The 23,058-nt window shown below is 36.5% G+C and overlaps 1 protein-coding gene across 6 annotated transcripts in view; it reads left to right on the plus strand.

Moving 5' to 3' along the window:
• Positions 1 to 23,058, plus strand: part of LOC149081570 (phospholipid-transporting ATPase IF-like) — a 179,503-nt gene that overhangs the window by 82,097 nt on the left and 74,348 nt on the right. For all 6 annotated transcript variants that reach the window (XM_089238524.1, XM_089238521.1, XM_089238520.1 and 3 more), the window contains 5 exons: positions 16,059 to 16,140; positions 17,371 to 17,486; positions 17,615 to 17,752; positions 18,510 to 18,658; positions 22,298 to 22,440. In XM_089238524.1, the coding sequence (XP_089094650.1) occupies positions 16,059 to 16,140; positions 17,371 to 17,486; positions 17,615 to 17,752; positions 18,510 to 18,658; positions 22,298 to 22,440 (628 nt within the window). The remainder of the gene's footprint in view (positions 1 to 16,058; positions 16,141 to 17,370; positions 17,487 to 17,614; positions 17,753 to 18,509; positions 18,659 to 22,297; positions 22,441 to 23,058) is intronic.

The raw sequence follows: 23,058 nt of genomic DNA on the forward strand, positions 1-23,058 counted from the left end.
GGCATAATTGTCATTCACGTGCTCCCACAATCTCTACGTTCCCCCCTTTTGGTCACTCACATGATAGCATACGCTCTATGCCACGATTTTGATCGCTCACTGACCTGGCATAATCGCTCTTTAGGTTACGTTTTGGTCATCCACGTGCTTGCACCCGATCAAGGTCACGATTTTGATCGCTCATTAACCAGGTCCCTCGCTCTGTAGTTCTTTGTTCGGTCATTAACACGCTTGCAACAATTCTAGGTCACGCTTTTGATCGCTCACCGACCTGGGGTCACTCGCTTTCTTTTTTGGTCATCCACGTACTTGCACACGCTCTAAGTCAGAGTTTCACAATTCCCAGGCACCAGGTCACTATGACGAATATAGAAATTTGGCATTGGTACCTAAAATGTTATATGTTTGATTGCTAAATTGAAGTGTTAGGATAACAAAGTTTTTGGTAATTATGTCAGTGTGTCTACCAACATGGAGAAGGGTTGCTGAGTCCTAGATAAGCTGAAAAAAAGCATTATTTTCAAAATAAAGTCATTATTTAAAAAAAAATGCTTGGCTCCTATGAAATTTGGTTGGTGCTTAAATTATTTTTTGATTTGTCAAGCCCTGCTCTAGGTCACTCACTCTCTAGGCAGAAACTGATTTATGATTTTGCCACTCTTTTCACATTCTACTAATTTTCTCGGCCACTCATTCCTCAAACCTGCCGCCCTTTGCTATAGCTCGCTAGGCTCCCCCTGTAACAATGTGTCCCCCCCCCCCACATTCTCTATTTAGGTGTTTTTTTTTATCATTGCACGGCCATTTTACGCACAAAAATGGGAATAATTGAGCCTGTACAGTCTGGTGTCAAATCTTAAAGGCTGCCGTCCCAGAAGGAAGTCAAATCGTATTGCTAGAGGTTTGTGTACTAACCTCTCAACTAACAATCAAAAACCTTAGTAATACGCTAAAGAAATAAAACAACACTTGCAAAATTTTGCACAAAATGAAATATACTACTTAGTATTATACTACTATCACGGGCTCAGTTCATGTGCATGTTAATGCCCCTTTGCAACATGCCCTTATGCTTTTTTACACAAAAAAGCATACCGTAATTTTTTTGCTTTTTACAAATTTTTCTTTATTGCTTTTACAGTCCTAGTAAATAATATTGGTCGGCGATTAGTCATGTTTATCCAAACATAGAAGGTTTTCTTTGTGTGAACTGAAAATATGCGTATTGATGACCAAGGCCGCAACTAGGGGGGGGGGGACAGGCGGACATGGTGCCCCGGAGAAGTGGGCGCTAATTTTTTCGGCTTGATTTTCCAACTCCCAGAATCACAACAAAGTGCTTTTATACATTTTTGTCACTAAAATTACCACCCCCTCAAATTTTCCGTATGGGGCAGCTGTCCCTCCCTAACGCATGATCCAAATATATAACCATTAGACAAAGTAACAGAACTTGCGAAGCATATGGCCGTTAGGAAAGGAGTCTCAAGGTTGTGAACGTTTTCAAGCAGGACCGTTCCCAGTTTCATAGTAAAAATTCATTTCAGCTTATGTAGAGAATCTCTTCATGTTTTTCATTCGATACGAGGGACATCATCCCCATAACACAATAATTGTTACAATAGTACATTAAAATTCATTCTAAAAATCTTATTAGGAGTAAAATACTTCTCCGAATTTTGGGTAAAGGAAAGTTCTTTTCATGAGAGTATCGACATAATTGTAATAAAAAAGAATAAAACATTTTCTGAAAATTTCAGAAGATGGAGGCTTTCAGAAGTTCAGTACAGATAACATTACACAAATGACACTGAACTTTCGGAAATCTAGCAATGTTCCAATTAATAAATTGCCAGGATTTTGTTCAGATAGAGCACCTGTTATGACAGGCTCAATAAATTGTGTTGGTATGCAACTAATAAAACAAAATTATTTGATGCCGCGTGTCCTTTTTTTTGCACATAAGCTGGCTCGAATTGTAAGTCAAGTTCCAGGAAAACGCAACAATCGCAAAAGTACAAGATACCATAAATTCTAAATATCTAAACAATATAATCTATTATAAGCAATAAAATTTAACACATCTTGATAATTTTAAAATTCTTTTCCCAAAATTATTTCGCCAACGTCATGGGTAACAACATGATAGTGTAACCTCTCGTTTTGTTGTATTGTTGCAAACAACAGTCAACATTTATCGAAGTGTAGCTTCCGGAATCCAACTGATGGGGCGTATACGCTTGTCTTTCTCGTTCCCGCCTCTGACGACAGCTGTCAATCATCCCTGCCTGCCCCTTCACAAAAATGTCTTATATACCCATACCCCCCACCTCGGCCGGCTACGAGCGGTTTGGCTGTTTGCATGTAGAGCCGTCTACGGCCGGATTGGTTTTTATAGAGTTAACACAAGGGTTTCCAAATCAGACGAAAATTGGTCATCAGGCTGATAAAAACTCAGTTAACGTGCATGCGAGCCGTTAATAGAGGCGGATTTAACGTTGGGCACACCGAGCACGCCTCTGACCCCTACTTTACTTTTTTTTCTTCCTAATTTAAGGGACCTGATATTAATTTTTTTTTTATGCTCGGGGCCGTCAACAACTGACCTTTATCCGCTTCTGGCCGTAACTTAATTTAGAGCATCTTCACGATACTGATTGTTGACTTAATATCGATGTTGCGTAAAAAAATCCCCTTTTTAGACCTCGGAAGTTATTAAAACGTTTTTGTCTGGAGTCGCTGTTATGACCGCAATAGGAGTGGGCGGGGTCTGATTCCACGGGTGTTAAACAAGGATGAGTGCCGAATTTACTCTTTTTCCGTTAAAAAAAATAGATACCGGCCCCGGGCGATAGTAAATTTTCGTTCGTACTTGCGGTCCGGGTTGCTACATACCGTGATCAGATCCAAAACTGGGGGGGGGGGGGGCAATGCCTCGAACGGCATTTTTGATGGAATGGTATATTAAAGGCAATAAATTTCTTTGCAAAATTATCGAATTTCACAGTCAAGGGGCAGTAAAATTACGTTTCCCCTCCAGAAAAAAATATTGTATTACGGCCATGGTAAATCGGGTGCCCCGGGTGGGGGGGGGCGAATTCACTGTTTTTGTTCGTTTAAAATTACGGGAGGAGTCAGAGCTAACGTGGCGACTTTTTTTCGCTCTAAAATAGGTAACCCTTACAGCAGCATCCATAAACTCTGTATCAACCGCATTCAGGGGCGTCGGAAGTGTTTTGAACCTGTGGGCAGGGCCGTCTTAAGAGCATCATGGGCCCCCGGGCCAAGTGATTTTTCTGAGGCCCTACCAGGCAAATTCTTGAAAATTTCAGCCAGATTTCATTTTTGTGAGGCCCCTTTTCTCTTGAGGCCCCCGGGCCGTGCCCGGGTGGGCCCATGCCTTAAGACGGCACTGCCTGTGGGTGCCGGTCTTGAGATTCATGTAGGAAATTTCGATTTTTGAATCAATTCTGTGGGTGCTCGGACCCGTTCTACAAACTTCCGTGGGTGCTCGAGCACCCCCGGCTCCGACGCCACTGACCGCATTTATAAACCCCGTATGTCGTTGATTCGATTTTTGTGTTCATTTTATCCTAATTTTCCGTATTTCCCGATATATTTCTATCGATTTTCGCATATTAGGTTGATTCATATTATGAATTATATATTTTTTTGTAATTTTATGTGCCCTTTGTCAGCCATCTTGAATTGACCGCCGCGAAACGGCGATTGATTGGCGCGGAAAAAAGTCGCCACGTTGGTGCTTACAAGGTTCATGGGAAATTTACTGGGGAAGGCCGCTGTCTTTTTCGGTTAAAAATTACGGGGGCAGGGGCCAAAATTATACTGTTTCTGGGTAAAGAAGTAAATGTTTTTTTTGCAGGGGTGTATGTTGTGTGTAAAAAAAAGAAAAATATATATTTACAAATTTTTCTCTCAAAAACCAAACAATTTCAAAACTGTTTGAGTTTGATTTATTTCACACTACTATAAAAAAAAACAATTTCAATGAGTTCCATTGAAATACAAAGTTTAGTAAAAACTAAATTCAATTTCAATTCATTCAATTTGGTAATAATCAAAATTCAATGTCCATTTGGTCTCTGTCTAAAATTATTTTAGTCACTATTTGGTCACTTTTAAACATTTTGGTAACTATTTGGTCACTTTTTTAAACATTTTGGTCACTATTTTCACTAGTTTTGAGGCCATGATCCGTGCTGAGCCCTGTAATGGCTTTAGTATATCTCGCTTTCTCTTGCCGAAAAAATTCCATCGCTTGCTGTTTCTGTGCTTCCGGCGACTTCTTCCAACGTCTCTCTTTAGCTCGTAGCAGTTTCCTATGGATTTCCAGATCTCTGTTCCACCATGCTGCACACGTTCGTTGTGACGTTCTATCCACTCGGAGTGTCATTGCTGCTACTTCAGTAAATGTTCTGAATAATTCAGTTGTTGCTTCATTTATTTCTTGATAATTTATGCATGATGTGATGTTTTGTATTATAGATCCTATTAGGGGTTTTAGATTCATCATAAAATTATTTATTCTTCTCACAGATGAACTATATTTGATTTGTTTCATCTTGGGTGTGTCAAGATTGCTCAATTGAATATGAATATATTTATGGCAACTTAATGTTACTTCCGTGCTAATTGACCTTGTTATTGAGCGTTGTATTTCATTGGAATTAGTCATAGTCATACAAATACAAATACAAATACAACGCCACAACAGGCAAATTGCCCAACGAGGTGGCTGACTTAAGAACATCATGGATCCCCGAGCCCCTACCTACTACTGCTACACCACACATGAACCCCCCCCCAACGAATCGGTACATGCGGGAATGTGTGTGTACGTGTAGTGCAACCTGACGTAAAGTTTGTTTCTGTGTAATGCTTGTTATGTGTAGTGCTGTCATCTGCCCCCAGTTTTACTAACTATGAGTGAAGTGTTATGGTTGAATGATTTACCGTTGTAGGACTGTTGCTCTCTGTGGCGAGACTTTTTAACGGGGAGATCGGCTCGCATTTGCGCCTTGAAGTTGGGAACCACAGAAAACCAACTTCAGCCGACCACCACTGTGGGGTTCGAACCCGGATCCTCGCATCACGAGTCCGGCACTATAACCACTCGACCACCACAGCGGTCATGTCCGGCCATCCTTTTGAGTTCCAGTGGGTATATGTTGGTTCTTCTTTGCTGTTATGTAGTAGATACAATCTGTTGCTCTGAATGAAGTTCATTATGCGAATTCCTCTGTGGTTTGTATCTGGATATCCCCATAATCTGTTTCTTCTGTTTAAGTCTGCTGCTATGATAGTTTTTGTTATTTTGGCTTTCCGGATGATTGCTGTGAGTTCCTGTAGCATAAGATCTATGTCGTCATAAGGTGATGAATATCCACTGATGAATAATAATTGTTCATTATTTAATTGCAACTTCACAGCTATTGTATGTTCCGTAATGTCAAAGATTGCTCCTTCTATTTTCTTGCTTAGTATTATAATAGCTCAAGGGCGTAGCGAGGGGGGAGGACTTGGGGGTCTGGTCCCCCCCCCCCCCGAAATGTGAGAAAATGACAGAAAATAGGGAAAAAGATGGCCAAATCCATTGTTCTGTCACTTTGGTTCCCCCCCCCCCTGAACGAAATTTCTGGCTACTCCCCTGTAATAGCTGCTTTTTGGTTATGCGAATGCCATATGTGCCAATCTGAGGGAAAACCATGCAGTTTTCCTTTCCTAATCCATGGTTCTTGTATTAGAATGATATCAATATGGAGTTTTTCTGCTTGCTTCACTAAAAGTGATGTTGCATCTATACATTTGTCAATGTTTATTTGCAGTACTTTCAGTTCATCCATACTTTTCCCAGTGATCATTTTTTTGGGCTTATGGAGATCAGTATCTGCTATTATTAAATGCTCTGAAATGATTTGTGGATGATTCAGCTGCCGTTCTGGTGTGCTTTTGAAATGTTGGACATTGATTACTGGTTGCACTGTGGTTTACTGCTATTCTCATGGAACTGTTCATGTTGCTTTCCATGCAGTTAATGCATCTGCATGTTTTCGTCATGCATACATCGGTATTATGAATATTTCCACATTTTGCACATCTTGGATACGGATATTCACAGTTTATTGCGCGGTGGTGATATCTCTGGCAGCGTGTACACCTGCTGATTTCTGAGCTGTGCGATGTATGTGAACTTGAAGATATGTTTCCAGGGGTTCTTGCGGTGGTTCTGCCATTCCGTATTGCAGTAACGTGTTTTTGCCGTTGTCTACTTGGACATGCTTGATCTTCCTTATTATGTTGCAGTTCGTACTTGTAGTTCATCGCTAGATTACCCATGTAACAGTTTATACATAGTCTGCTGTTGTGTTTTCTGCTGTCGTTATGTACTCTGCTATGAAATGTTCGCTGATTTATTGTTGGTGTTTTTTTAAGATTGTGCTTGTAATGGCGATTCCCTTTGTGAGAACGTGGGGATGAATCAACTACTTCGAATTCTTGTGAATGTTCAGTTTCGTCTGTTCTGGTCTTGCGATTTGCATACCTCATAGGCACATGTCCTCGGTATTGCTCTGGGGGCGCTCGTGCTAACTGCCTTGTTTCCGGCCATCTGTCAATGAGTTCATAGTCTTAATCGGCTTTGCTTGGGTCCCAAGATGCATTTTCTGATACTTTGAAATTATCATATGTTGCGTACCTGATAGGCGTAACTCCTCGTACACGGTATTGCAAACGGGGTGATTGTGTTGACTCTATTTGCTTCGGCCATCTATCAATCAGTTCATATTCGTTCTCAAAGTGTGCGTCGCGGCTACTTGGGGCACCGCGCTGATCCGTCGATATTGATGTGTGCCAATCATTCTGGCCAGCAGTAAACATAGGTAGTACATGCTAATAACATCCAATCACAATAAAGAATTGGCCATTGGCAAAATCGACAACCAAAAAAGTCTTCTCACAAGCTTCTACAGCTGGTTGTCGGCAAACTTCAGTTGTCGTTTAATTGCATTTTTAGCATTGGGGGAAATAAAAGAAGTTTGGGAAAAAAAGGAAGAAAGAGGAATATCAATGGTTTCAAAATCTTCTTTCCTTCCTTGGAGTTACATCCACCTCACACAAATATATCCGCTGCTAGTTCCGCTTTCTGGCACCCAAGGGGATGTTGGTCAAACTGAAAGACCCCCGTCTTTGCATATGCTCTTTCGAATTCCTTCACTAATTGTAACTGTGAAAGTTAGCCACGAGCACTTTTTGATGTTATCAGGGTTTGAAACTGGAAGCTGTTTCTTCTCGCACGAAATGTAAGTTTCAGGAGGGAAAAAAAAAATCAAGTTTCCCATTTCAGAAGAAAAGGATTTCTTTTACGAAAATTGCTCCCTCCCCCTAAATTTTGCGACCAGGTGGGACCGCACCAAAGCGTATTAATAATTCCTTTAATATGCTTTGGACCGCACCTTTCGCAACTGCCTAGGTCTGGTCTGCTTCAACAAAATGGAAAATGAAAAAACAGTGAGATTTCTATCGGTTTGAGAAAGGGGGTCTTCCTTCGGTCACACGGAACCCATGTGATGGTCACAGATGCATGGGGGGCTAACAGGGCTCCTATTAAGAATGAAAAATTTGTTTTGACACTTCCCACCACCAGCCGCCAATTCTACCTTGGAAATACTGTATACAGCGGCACCCTGTCTTGGCCGATCTCGTGGCACACCCATTTCAAGTAGGAACTGTGGCTGTACTCTGCACTGTTTGATTTCCAAACAAAAATATTGCTCCAAATGGAACCATAGCTTCAGAAGAGTGCGCAGAAAGGAATGAAGACTGGGCCTCCATGTGATCAGAAATAGATAACTGATAAAAATTGAAAATATTTAAGAAAATTTAATTAAAATATCATATTGGTATATAGAGAAAATACCCATATATGATATTTTAATTAAATTCTTTCATCTTAAAATGCTAACTTTTAAGGTGAGTACCGCAAATTTTTCGGAAGATATTACCTGTATCCTCCCGCAGCAGAGCCTCAGACTAAACTTTTCTTCTATAGTTAATGTGCCCTTCTATAGTTAATTTGCAATGTACAAAACAAAAAATGATAAGAGAATCCAGGGCTCCCACTCAAAAAATGAGAAAAAGTAGGAAGACGCAGGACTAAAAAGTAAAATGGGGGAGGGTAACCCCCTTTGACAACATAATCAATTAACAACATAATGGGAAAAAATCCCTAAAAAAAAATTTTTTTTGAAAAAAAAAAAATTTTAATAATTAAATTTTTTTTTTCAAATTTTGAATTAAATTTTTTTTTTCAAATTTTGAATTAACTTTTTTTTTCCCCCTAGTACTATTTCAGTCAAGCCAAAACAAAATGACAAATGACTTGGTTACAAAACTAATTTTTGGCCAAAACAGTGCACTAGCAACCACAATTAATTCTTTGCTGTCTCGCCTCATATGTATTACTTTCTTTTTTTGGAGTCTTCCAAAGTGACGAGCTTGTCAACTCTCTTCGACAATTCACAGCAATTTCTGAAGGCACATAATATGTTTAAGAATGAGGCTCCTTTTCGAGACCACTCTCAAAAGCACAATGCAAAAAATGTGTAAATTACAAGATCCGACGTATATAAGGCAAGATGAACCAGATAGATTTACTTGCTCATAATTTTTTAAATTTTTCTGTTTTGTTCACATTTTACTGTTCAATGCCAGTGTAATCATTTTTGACAAATGAAGCACTTCCATTTCTAGCTCTTTGCAGAGCATTGTAAATATTGTTTATGCCTCTTCATGCCTTAAAAATACAGAAGACAACTGAATGCTATTGGGTAACATCAGAATCACTAAACCTAGAATAGGCCTATGTATCCAACTGCTTTGAAATGCACATTGTTGTTTCACCTATTTGCACCATAATTTTGAATGATGAAAGTTACTGTCCAAGACCACAAAGTAATAAATACAAAATTATTTTTCCATCCAGACAGAAGTTTTTAATGACTGCTATACTTGTTGAACCCTCAAACTAAGCAAATGAAAAATTAATCAACCAAATGGTCCACATACACCCCCTCCCCCGAAATAACCTTAAAAATGATAAAATTTCTCCTTTGGCAGAATCATTAATTGCATTCTCCAACATTTGTAATATTTGGCAATATATCAATAATTTCCTGCTCAATTAAAATCAATTACACAAATTTTGTCAATATTATTTGGTAAAAAAGTAGGGAAAGTAGGACAAAAGTAAGACATTTTACCAAAAAGTAGGACGAGTGGGAGCCCTGGAGAATCGTCCCGGGCCCCCGGACTGAAACCCTGTTAGCGAGCTGCTCCTGCCCAATATAGTCTTTTGCTATACATTAATGTAACAAAGTTTTTTTACATAAACAAATTTAGATATCAGTGGTTCTAAAAAGTGCACGTTGCGGTTCCTAGTGGGTTCACTGTGACGAAACATTGATGCGTGCCTGTTCCGTGCTCTAAATTGATTTCTTTCATCACTTCTAAAAGGCAAAGGAGAAACGATGGCTAGGACCAGGGCCCCACAGGGGTGAGGGTGACAGGGCTCCAGCCCTAGGCCCGGGACAATTCTCGTCATTTTTTGTTTTTCACGCTATAAATTCATTATAAAGGGGCCCGTGAATGTCAGGTTGCTGCCCTCCGCAAAAGATACCATTTGCCTGGCATCTTTTGAGCCCTCACAGTCTCGTGGCCTCCACATTCTGGAGGAGCCATGTACGAGAGAGCCGTGGTTGGCAAACACTTGAGAACCACTTGATATTGTATAAGTGGAACTATTGCTAACATAGTTGCTTCAAATGAAAGAAGGTCCAAACACTCAGAGAACTTGCCTTGATGAGCAGTTGAAAGCAGCGGATCTTAACCTTTATCTACTCGTGCAGCCCTTTTTAGTATATAATTTCTATGACGGAGCTCCATAGATTCGTCTCTTTTGTTATTTATCATTTATTGATTTATTTTATTTTCTTCGAGTGACTGCGGAGCACTTCCCGAAGTGCACAGGGAGCCCCAAGGACCAAGGACTCAGCAGAGCACAGATTGAGAACCGTTGTACCACTGTCAAGACTTGTAAGCAAATTATCCCATATCTGCCGGCATAGTCGTACGCTGAATTTTCTCGAGGGGTTCAGATTTTTTTTCCTTGGGGGGGGGGGTTACGTTTTTTTCCTGCAAAATAACACTATAATCTTGGCTCAAGGGGGGTTAGAACCCCAAAACCCCCCTTTTGAGTACTCCAGTGTCTGCCGGTATGTCATAAACAAGGAGACAAATTTTCTTTAAAAAATCTTTGAAGGCATTAATTTATTCGAGTGAAATGTGTGTCTGTATCACTCCATCAATGCAGAATTTCATTTATTGTAAAATACTTTCACCCTGAGTTAATGGAAGGACGTCTGCGTGCAGGGATAGATACTTCGTCACGTGGGACAAGCCGGAATTTTGGCACCCTTGCAGGAAGAGGAAGCAGTTAAAGAATGAATTTGGCGCTCCTCCTGGTTCAGCGCCCAGGGCACCAGACCCGCCTGTTTCCCCCTAGTTGTGCCCCTGCCTGCGTGGACAGAATCGTAAAAAAAAAAAAAAAGCGGTTGTGGGCTCAAAAAATACCCATCGTAGGTGCCTGAAGCTGTAGGAATAACCACTGGGTAAGTAGAGCAACAGGACAGAATAAGAGGTATAGGATGAGGAAAAAAGATTTTTAATTTTTTGTTAGGTTTTTGTGTACTGCAAAACACTGTGGGTGCTCAAGCAGCAGCATCCCCGGGTTCTGACGCCACACCGAAACATATGCATCTGGATACCCTCCATCCCTTAGGCAAAACAGGGAAAAGGGGCACAAGCAGAAATGTGAGAAAGCCGGGGGTGGGGGGGGGGGATTGGGAACACTACAGTAAAATGTTTGCTGGCAGCAGGGACTCCAGCAAGATTCAAGACTCATAGAGAGGAAAAAGAGACAGTTTTTCCTTTAATTTTTTTTTTTCGTGTTCGATATTTACGGGGGAAAAAATCAGAAATCTATATAGGAGGTTTTTATTATTGAATCAATTCTGTGGGTGCTCGCCCCGTTCTACAAGAGAGTGTGGGTGCTCGAGCACCCACAGCACCCCTGGCTCTGACACCACTGCCAAAGTGTCATGCAGTAAACACTTTTACAGGGGTGAAACATCTTTTTTTTTTTCAAGTGAAACAATAAATAATTCAAGTTGTACATCACATAAATAGAGCATTTGACATTATAATATGTGGGAATGTATTGTGACAGAAGCCAAAATGAAAGACACATAAAGACATACAGATTTCCACTGTATTAAGCTTTTTATTCTATAGGAAAGATATGATGTAATTTTTGTTATCTATTAGCACCAAATTCATTTCAGACATCAAAATATTTGTTCTTGGGTGTAGAAAATCTTTAATTTAAAATTTTTAAATTTATACAGGGTGATTACTTAATTCCCCTTGCCGCATTTAACTGGCAAACCAATTGTTCAATGTTCAACATACTTCCAATTAGAAAAATTATCAAAATAACATTTAGACCTATGGAACACTTATGTGGTAAGGGGTTGTATGGTTATTTAAATAAAATGCCTCTCCTGAGGCCTACAAAGAAACTTCCATGTTTCTAAGTTTAATATTTGCAGAGATATTTGAATTCAAAAATTGGGGGGCGGGGACAGTTTAAAATGACAGACAACAATTCTTTCTCCAATTTATGCTGATCTTTCCCAACTTTCCTCAGATTTTTAAATTCTAATATGTGTGTGAGTATTGCACTTAGAGCCGTCGAGTTTTTTGTTGACCTCAGGAGAGGCAGGGCAATAACTTTCTAATTGGATTTTTTTAGGACAGTGTCTGTATAAAATGTTATTATTTTTATTTGAATAACTAGAATCCCTTGCAACATGAATGAAATATCCGAGTTCTACATGTTATTTAGATAATTTTTCTAATTGGAAGTATGTCTCTAGGATGAATGGTTCGCCAGTAAAATGCAGCAAGGGAATTAAATAATCACCTTGTATATGTGCATCCCTTCAAGAACACTTCAATATCTCTCTGAGATGTAAAGCAAATGAGTGTCCTGTCCTTCAGTGTTCAATGTATATGTGCATTATAAAAAAAATAGGAAGTTGATGTCATGAACATGTTGTTTGAATGCATGAATCATACTTTTTAAGATGCTGTTCACTGGGTTCTTGACGTCGAAGATTCGTCATCTGAAATTTTCTCTGGGAGCTTGGCAATAACACATTTTATCATCCTTTAACATTTTTGTTAACATCAACTGCCATTCTCAATTGGTTGGTTATTGAGCATAATGAATTAATGGGCAGGACATCAAACTCAATGTTTGGTACAGAGTGAAAAAAAAAAAAAAATTTCTACCCATTTCATGGCACTGATGAAAAAAAAATATATATATATTATGGCAAGCTGAATAGAATTTCAGCTGCTATTGCAGCTGGTAACAACTTTGATTAATATTTCGTAATGTATTTCTAGCCACAAATAATTTGATACCATCCTTTTCACACCAACTTTTGTAGGTTTTGATGGGATTCTAGCAAGAGTTGAAATCTTGAATTTGTCACATATATGAAGTAGTAGCTGATACCCGGCGATGTTGCTTGCCCCGTAAAAAAATGATATATGTACAACTCAATTAGTCAGTATTTTCCAGGCTCATCTGAAAGAAAGTGATTCAATAATATTAAAAGTGACAGTAATTTGAAAGTTCAAAAAATCATTTGGTTTTTATTATTTTGTAAGCAAAAAAAATTTCTGCATCAAGTTAAAAAAAAAATTTGTAATTAAAAATTTCAGGCAATCGCTTGTGGATACTAAAATTTGGCGTGGAACAAAAGCCTATTTGACTCCGTTATTTGTTAACCAGTTTTTAAAATTCAATTGCAATGGAAAACCCATTGAAATATGCATCTTTTGTGTAGAAAAAATTATATTTGATTCATGACATGGAAAAATGTTTTTTCAAGTAATTTCTGCAATGAAAAAAATTTGATTAAAATATTTTTTGCGGAAATACGTTTACAACTCCTTCCACACATTAGTGAAGAATCCTAAAAAAAATTTAGAGTGATACAATCAACAATGTGGATTTGTATAAAGAACAAATATACATACTTTCACATTTATATATAAGATTGTTGACATTTAAAAATCTGGTTCCTTCAGATTTCTGGGTTTTGGAGCACATTTTCAAATTTATCACATTGGTAGGCCATTGTTTCCTTAATTTAGTTGAACTAAAGTTCCATAGAACGACTGTTATTTATTTAGTTGGTGAACATTAAAATTTCATTTCCTTTCATTTAGTGTTTAATTTTCTTTCTTTAAAGGGCGTGTGGTAGCCCAGGTTGATAAGATACTCGCCTGAAGTACCAAAGGATGTTTAGAGGTGTCGCGAGTTCAATACCCGGTTTGTCCTTGTCAGAAAACTTTCCCGACACTGGTACAACAAAAACGCCAACATGACCAAAGAAAAAATTGCTACCCCAAGCAGTCCCCCATTGAGGGGTTAACGTACAAACCTCTCGATAAGTATAAAAAAAAAACAAGCCTGCCGTTCGGAATCAGCAATAAATTGTAGGTCCCAGTCTAATTAGCCCTTGTGTGCAGAAAATGACCATGGTGGGACAAAAATGATAAAATAATCTTCCTTTAAAGGACTAAGTAATCATTTTCTGTTAAATATATACTGCATATATAACTGTCATAAATATGGAATTTTTGAAAATCTGGCTTTTCTTAAATCTGGAGGTTGCCAGATTTTTTATTTCAACTATATGTAACCTACAGGAAAGTTGTTTTTGATATCAAATCACCCAATAAAATATTGATGATATCAGGGGTGCAAGAGCTGCGCCAAACTGCGCCGAAACGGTTCTCTTGCTACATGGTGCACCAAGGCGCAGAATCCCTGCGCATTTGCGCTAATTCTTGTTTGTGGTTTTCGGAGGTACCACTAATGCACTGTAGTGCGTCAAATGCCCGGAATTTAGGAAAAAGAATCATGAAAATTTTGTTCAATGGATGCGTTCTTTCCGAAACACAGAGATGAGGAACTTCAATTTTTTTTTCACTTCCCACCGTCTACCACAATCGTGTTATGTCGTGATCTTGGAAAGTAGTTCTACTACCTTGAAGTATAAAGTCTTATATTGTTATTGGTTAACCGACGGGCTATCAAAGTACCTGAATAAATATGCAGAATTTTTCGATTTCGGAGACCGTTTTTTTCTCCTGCGGGTTATATATTGAAAATAACAGTAATTTCGCGGCTGCCAACCTGCATTCAAAGACGGTATACATCGAAAAGGGGATTGGTTTGCTCATTTAAATTACCAACATTTTTCGAAGATCGTTGGGGAAAAATGGGATCGGTATATATATATATAAACTCCAGCTAAAATATTCATAGTTTTGCCATCTAGCCACTATGCAGCCATGTGGTTACCGTCGGCAGTTGCAGACTGTGACAATTTCACATTGCGAAAATCCGGATTTGGTGAACATACAAGGGCAGCTCGAGGAAAAAAATTTCTACCCATGCGGAATCTATTTTTTGCGCTACTGACAAGGTTTTTTTTTTTGGTCAACAAAGCTTTTTTCACCCTTTCAACTCCATATGGCACCCCTCCTAGAGCGGCACCCAATGTGGATGCCCGGTCCGCCACTGCAGTGGTGGAAGGGGCATGCTCTTAACAATAGTCAAAGGAAGGAGTTTGTACTAGGAGCATGTGCTCGTTTTACATAACTCCTGTGAGATACCTTTTTTATATTAATCTCCTACCTTTCCAAAACTTGTTGGAGAGAGTGAAATGTTTGCACCCTTTTTTGTTTTTCGCACTCCCTTTCGTACATTACTCTCTCACGTATTGCTGGGATGTTGCTTAACATTGTATCACCAACAGAACTATTACTTATGTGTGATGAATGGGTTGCACTACAATGCAAAGAATTACAAGAAGTGAAATCAGTTCAGAGAATAGATAGATAGATATTGGGCAGACATATTCAAACTTTGTAACTATGAAAGCAACCCAAAGTTCAAAATTTTGCCAGTTTTGGTGAAGGCTTTTTTATCTTTAGCACATGGTAGTGCAGATAGTGAAAGAGAGTTCACTGTTAACAAATAAATAAAAGTCTGTTCGAACATTGAAAAATCTGTACATCCATTGCTTTAATGAAATAAGACATACAAAATCTTATGTTCAAGGGCATGAAAAATTTGAAAAAATTGTCATTGAGATGCTGAAGTTCTGAAAGCGACTCATGATTCGTAATCTATTAAAATGCTATTAGGTTGAGAAATTGTTTAAGTAAGTAAGGTATTTTTATATTTTTCTCGTTTTTTTGCATTTTGCTTTTAAATTTAATAATTCCTTTAAATTCTGTGAGAAGCTATTTTTTTTTCACGGAAACCCTTATTATATTCTGCACGCACTTTTGCTATATCAGGATGAATAAAATTTGGTGTTCAAGCAGCAGAAATTCTTGCTGCCTAGGTTTTTAGTATGCATGTTGCTTAATTTAAAAGAGTCTAATAATTTTTATTCATCATTTCAGTAATGCATGTTTTAGTAGTGACAGATAAGATAATTCAGAAAAAATTTAAATGGATTTTAATTTGTGAAGGAAATTTATTTTGAATTATTTGTTTCAACCATTTTTGGCAAAACTTTTGTCATTGCACAGAAAAATTATTCCTTATATTGCAGATATAGTTCGTTTTTAGTTCTTCTGCATTTTCAGAATTTCTGCTCCAAAAATTAAATTTGCTGCTCCGAAATAGATGAGGGATGCTTGCACCCCTGTGATATTCATATGAAGTGAACAGTCAACTTCAATATCCCATCCCGTTACAAATTTTTTTTCATCCTTAAACTTATAGAGTTTTTCTCTAAGTGTAAAAGTTTTCATGGTTAGTTAGCTCTGACAGAGATTATAATGCAAAGAAAAAAAAATTAATCCGTCAATTTTTGTGGTTATTTCAGAGCTCTGCAGTTTTTCAAGCATTTTTGAATTTTGTTGTGATGTTCAGCACTTGCATTCCAATTTCACTTTATGTCTCATTAGGTGAGCTTGAATGTTTTTGTTTTATTTCCTTCACTTCTGAAATTGTTCATATTATTTTTACATTTATGCAGTAAGTTTAGATACAATCAAACATAATAATGTTCATTTCTTTAAATAGTTTTCATTCACTTATGAATTATGTGGAAATTTTTCTCTTATTCGTCACATTCTCAAGGAAAATGTCCAAAAAGTAGAAAATTTTAAATTAATCATCACTTCAAATTGAAGAGAGAAAAAAAAAAGCTTTGCTGACCATATGCACAAAAGCAACCATTTTTTCCTCAAAGAGAAAGAGAATTTTCTGTTGTCAGGATGTAATTCTGCTCTCTTTCTCTATGCATGCACTGATTATCTTCAGCATTCCTTAAGCCTAGTAGAGTCCTTGAGATCTATTTGATACTGATGACTATTAATGTAAAACAGTCAAATGTTAATTTAAAGTCCAAAGTCAATTAAAAAAAGTTCAAACTTTTCATCTGTATAATGATGTAACTACAAATTGGAACTTGATCATCAACATTCATATAGGATTCACAAGTGATCTTAGCTGCTACATTATTTCATTGTTCTGTAATCACTACACCACTGTATTATTGACTGTTGTTTAAAGCCTGTTTTATGAAAATAATTTGTGATCATCTGTTACAAAATTGGTTCCCAATCTTAGCTAATTATTCAAGAGGAGAGGATATATTCATTCCAATATGTTCCACATACTCAAATTGTTTGATTTTTAATTAAACCCAATTCCATGGGCTGAAACACAGAAGTCATATCAGTTTCCTGAGATAGGTATTTTGGTAATCAACACCTGTAATTTTCCTGAAATGCAGAACAATAAATCTAACAGGAAAATCACTTATAGTTTTGATGTAAGTTTTGCTGTATAATAAATGTTGCTTTCAATGGAAAGTACTAGTTTCTTTACTGAAAATTCTATTCAATCATACAACTGTTTTGATTGGCTTCTAATCAGAATTTGATATATTCAAAAAAAAACCTGTTAGAAGTTTGTCAATTCTGTTTACATCTTTGTGACGGTCAAGGCCGACCGTATTTACAAATATAGGTGGCGCGCCCGAGATTCGTGAATACGGTCGGCCTTGACCGTCACATCTTTTTTTTTAATGTTAATTGAAAATTCAATCTGATATTTCAATCTTTGAACTGATAGTTACCCAGCCAAGTGATGTGATAACAAAAAAAAACTTCTTGCTCTCACTCACCTAGAACTTGTGAAGTTTATTGGTGCCAAATTTATCACTTGGGATCCACAGCTTTATGATGAAGATTCTGATAAACCAGCCATTTGCAACAGCTCTGATTTGAATGAAGAATTGGGACAGGTGTGTGTGGAGAATGTGCAACTTCAATTTTATTTATTTTATTTTCAATTTTTTTTTTTTTGTTCTTATTCTACTAAATTTAGAGAAAATGTATTTTGTAGAAATAAAAATATTCAATTTATTTATAGGTCGAATTTCTTTTCACTGATAAAACTGGTACTCTCACTGAGAATGTAATGAAGTTTCACCAGTGCTCCGTTTATGGTGTGGGCTACGAAGAACATGAAGGACAATTGCGGCAAGTGTCTGGTGAACATATCAGTCCTGTAAGTGTAATTTTCTGTGTCATCTATATTAAACCCAGTGAAACTATTCATTTGCTGAATCAACCATTGTGACTTATGACTATCATCTATACTTATTTGCGCAAAATGAGACCGAGTCTCTTTTCTGTGCTTGCCTCCTTTGCAAGAGTCAACCTTCATTGCTTAGGTTCTGACATTATATTTGAGCAACTGAGCTTCATCTGCATTATAAACATTTCTTGTATTATATCAGGGGTTCTCAAACCTTTTCTACCCACAGGTGCCTTTTAACCTGATCACCGCAGCTCCCCAGAGTAATTTAACAAAAAATTTCTTCGCAAAAACCTTTGTTGGCCACCACTCCACGGTGTCTCTGACAAAGTTTGGTGGTGAACAACACCACCTTATCTACAAGCCCTCTTATCTATATCAGGGGGTGTTAACACGTGTGCTTGGAAATGCTTATGTATAGGATGAGGAAATGAAAAAGATTCATTTTTCAGTCCACATTCTTCAGATAATTCTTGAAGAGAAGGAGAAAAACATGCTTGTTTGAGAACTTTTGTTGCTACTCTAGCAGACCTTTCTTAATTTTAAATCTTTTGATGAAACATAACGTTTTTATATTGGACCATTATTTCACTAATGGTGCATTGTAAATCATTCATAATAGTGAAATTCTTATTATATCAGTCTTTTACTATATATATTTATCTGTTCTTTCTCTTCATCAAAACTTTCATTAAAAATAACTCGAAACAAATTTTAATTTTTATAGGAAAAAATTGAGTATTTTCTTTTGATACTTGCATTATGCAATGCAGTAGAGCTACGTCATATTGATGAAGATTCCGATCCTTCTGAGAACAGTCCTAAATATGTGTCAACCTCACCAGATGAGAAAGCTTTAGTAGAAGCCTGTGCTAGGTAGTATATATATGTATATCAAGTTAGTAACTCTTTGATAAAATCTTTAATATTTTATTCTCTGATATTTTCATCTCATGAGAGGTGTTTAAAAAAAATATGCAAGTGTAACAAAAAGAGAACATAGGTAGAATAATTAAATTTTTAAACCTTTGAAGTATGCTTCATTGTTTTTTATCCTCAAAATATTCTCAAAAAGTGAATCACAATAAATAAAAAACAAAAATGCTGTAATAAAATTACAGCATGAAGAGGGGATTGTCTAAAAAGTCTTATTCCAGGTTGCTCTTGTTGAATTTGATTATTTTTAGTCATCTGAATTAGAGAGCAATGCCAATATAAGTTATACAGATGGCAGTACTAAGATTGTTTGCTGTGTCGATCCCTAAGAAATTTATGAAAATAATTCATTCAACTGTTGTATTTATAAAGGAGTTAGCTGTTTATCTCAATGATTAAATTTTGAAGATAATTTGGTTAATTGGTTTTGGTTAGTTGTAAGTGGTCGAGTGGTATTTGTGGATGAAACCTCAAGGGCTCCCTTAATCCTTTCCATGCTTTACTAAATCTTACTGATCCACATTATGAATGACAGTGGAAATCACTATATCCTCTGCAAAATGCCACATCTTTTTTTCAAGACTACTTTTATTTTCTGATTTTGCATGGGTAATAGTGATTTTCCTCTAAATCCGAGAATAATAAGCCCGAAATTAGACGTACCCTTTTTGTATTATTTATTTATACCTGTATATATATATTCCTTTATCACCCCAAAGGGAAGAAAAAGAGGCCAGTTTCAAATACCATCTCTTTCATTCTGTTATCAATATGAGAACAAATGCTGCCCTCTGGCAGTTGATGTGCAGGTTTGAGGGGGATGGGGGAATGGAAAATATGTTCGAGTGTGCAGCCGACATTATAAAATCTATGGGCTTACCTAGACATTTAAATTCCAGACATTTTAAAGCCCTCTGGAAGGGGAAATCGTATTTCCTGAGAATTCTCTGGAATTCCTAAAATCACTTATTTACAAGGAAACCCCGTTTACACAACTCTTTCCGTTTTTACGACATTATTTTTGTTCTCTATTACTCTTTATACTTTTTAAAGTTAAAATATTTCATTTATGTGCCACACAACTTCAATTACACAACGTTTTCATGATACGAATCCAAAATTTTTATAATTGATTGATATTACATTATTATATTAACGATCCATGCAGTTAAACGTAGAAGGTTTACAATTCTTTTTGCGATAAAGGGTGAATTGGCACTCGTGCTTGTGTATTTGACTCTCCTGGTGGCAGCCCTAGCACTAGGTCCTAAATTTCATTGCAGTTTTTTCAAACTCCGAAAAACTTTTCTGCAGGGTTAATAAAAAAAACGTTTTTTTTTAAAAAAAAAACCAAAAACCGGGTTTTTTTGGTTTAAACCAGTTTTTGTTTTCTGATTTTGCATGGGCAATAGTGATTTTTCTCTAAATCCTATTTTAAATGTTAAATAAATACTATTTAACATTAAAAACAATAAAATTTTCAAAAAATCATTCAAACTTCTAGTAGCTAATTAAAAGAAAATGTTTATTAATGTAATTAACACTATTCCCATATTAATTAATCAATAAATATTTCTTACATTTTAACAAAAACCAACTTTTGTAATTTAATTATTTTTTGCTTAACTCAATGGATTACTGTGTGTTTGAAAATTCTTTTAATGTTATTAATCATATAATATATAAAGGTTTTTCTCCAGTTACTTTCAGTATACTTAATTAGGAAGCTATTTTGCATAAACTAATAAAAATTAGGTGAATATAATGGATTTAATGAAGCATAAATAATGCAGATTAATTAGCGATGATTTACTATATACAGGGTGATTATAACTTAAGTTTCTGTTTTCAAAACACTGTAAAAAAATAACGATTGTCAAAATGAATTGAAAATTCACAAGAATATTACTGAAAAAATACAATTGTATTTGGTAAAGGAGGAAAAAATACTTTAAAATGTAAAATTAATGACATCATCCAACATGTGGGAAATTTGCTCCCAGAATGGAAACAATAGCCATTCATGGCAAAATTATAACTTAATTATAGTATTGCACGAAATCATAATTCATAGAAACATCACAAAAGACAAAGTAGTTGAACAAATAACTACAACTTACTTAAGAAATGTTAAATATATTGTCCACCGTGTTCTGGCTATGAGGTTGAAAGCACAAAAATTCTTGTTCAACAACAGATCAGAGTATGCCATAGTCATGATGTGGATGTGCTTGCAATTCAGCTTTATTAAACCAAACGCGCCCCCACGTTAATATTCCTGAGGAACTTCTGACATACAGGGGATGTGCTGGAGATTGCAATCCACCAAAGTTTGCAATCTGACCACTGTTTATAACATTTTGAGGTACCCCCACAGCCAGAAGTTGCAAGGGTTAAGGTGCATCCTGTCAAAATGGGTCTTCAGCAGCTGCTTTGCTGGTATTGCAATGTGCATCTTGATAGAAGTTCTATCCACAGACTGATGCTGTGGAAGTGCCAAAATGATGTGGTTGCACAAAATAGATTATACTGCTGGCCAAGTACAGCATCATCTACCTGCACATTTTGCACTACTTGCACTTTTTTTTCCTTTTGTGAAAGAAACTTCCATTGCTTCAGGAATATCCATGCAAATTTTCGTCATTCTGACCAGTAGTTCTTATTGAATAGTTTTGGAATCAAAACTTCAAATTATAATCACCCTGTATATAGCTCATTTTTCATGAATCTTTTACTACTATACAGTAGAACCTTGATAAACTGGGCTTAATGGTGAAGTATAAAAAAAAATATTGAATATTAGGACTGGGTGATATACAGTATGAGCTGTGGTACTTCTTATGGGTGTAATGTAACTACTAGTACACTGGTCTTTGTCCTTTAGGGACAGCTGGTGTCTTTATTGGATTAGAAGACCACCTGTGTGTGTGTGCCCCTAACATGATGGTATCACTACTGTTGCTGTTTCTTTGTGAAGGAAAAAAACAAACAAAAACCCTGTGAGATAATGCATCACTACATTTAGATGTGTAATGTAATCCTTATTCATAAATTTGCTAATGTGCATCTTGATAAAAGTTGTACTACCCACACACTAATGTTGTTGAAGTGTCGAACACTGACTTTTGAAGAAAATTTTAGCCATGAAGAAAGGATAAAAATATTGACATAAGAAAATAGTTTTCTAATGGAATATAGGATATATAGGAATAACAGCAATTTTTTTTATAATCAGAGTTGAAATTTTTTTTTTTATATATAAGCTTGTATTGGAACAACAATATTCAACATATATTTAATACAAAATCATTTTATGTAAAACTTTCCCAGCGTTAACCTTTTTCAATTTTCACCAGCTCAAAATTTCATGCTGAAATTTATAAAAAGAAAAACATTTATGTGTGTAGTACAAATGTTCTGCGAAATACTTATGTGATGTATAATGTTTGTTTATTTATCTTGTATGGTTATACTAACCAAAACTATTTATATCAATCAAAATTTAACTCCTTTAATGTTCTCTGGATTTAATTATTCTGGCACATGCTCACCTGAATAAGGTTTTATTCATTTTTCAAGGTATGGGGTAGTTTTACAACAAATAAGTGGAAACGAGTGCCACATTAAAACCAAGTCCGGCATCAAAATTTTCAAGAAGCTGTGCACTTTGGAATTTACTTCTAATCGCAGAAGGATGTCAATGATCGTAGAAGATCAGCATGGCAAGTTTGCTTTTTTTAATTTTTAAAGTTATTTTAATTTTAATTTAATTTTTTTAAGTTATTTACGAGAGGAATTGATGTGACTGAACCCAAATATTATTACTATCCTGTTGGTGAGTGGTGGAGGAGTTGAGAAAAATCATGGTTATGCCAGTTAAATAAAATATTTATTACTATATAATTTATAAACTTAACAAAATTCAGGACGGTTGTTATTGTGTGTTCATTCCCGGTTACTGCCAGTGGAAGTGTGTTTCTCGCCAAGGGAGATCAAATCTTGCCAAACATCGGCGGCTTGGCGGGATATACAACATTACCAATGAGTGTGTTGGATACAAGTTGGAGAATAGTTCGTCTTCCTCCAGGTTTAAAGTTTTTGATATGTTTCATCTTGTGTCTCTTTAATTGGGTAATTTCTCAACTGATTTGCCAGTGGGAATTTTTCCTACATGGCCACATCACCTTGGGGCAATAAGCTCATACCACAATGGCCACAGAGCCTAGTCATTTGATTCACCCTGATCTACACTGCTCAAAACAGTTAGGGGAGCACATGGTTTTAACAAAATTACGCAAAGATGTATACCGATAAGTAACATAAAATGAATCATCCATAAT

This window comes from Pholcus phalangioides, unplaced genomic scaffold, assembly GCF_987345545.1.
Source record: "Pholcus phalangioides strain wild (caught in Gottingen) unplaced genomic scaffold, Ppha-v1.0 ptg000010l_1, whole genome shotgun sequence".
Taxonomy (NCBI): domain Eukaryota; kingdom Metazoa; phylum Arthropoda; class Arachnida; order Araneae; family Pholcidae; genus Pholcus; species Pholcus phalangioides.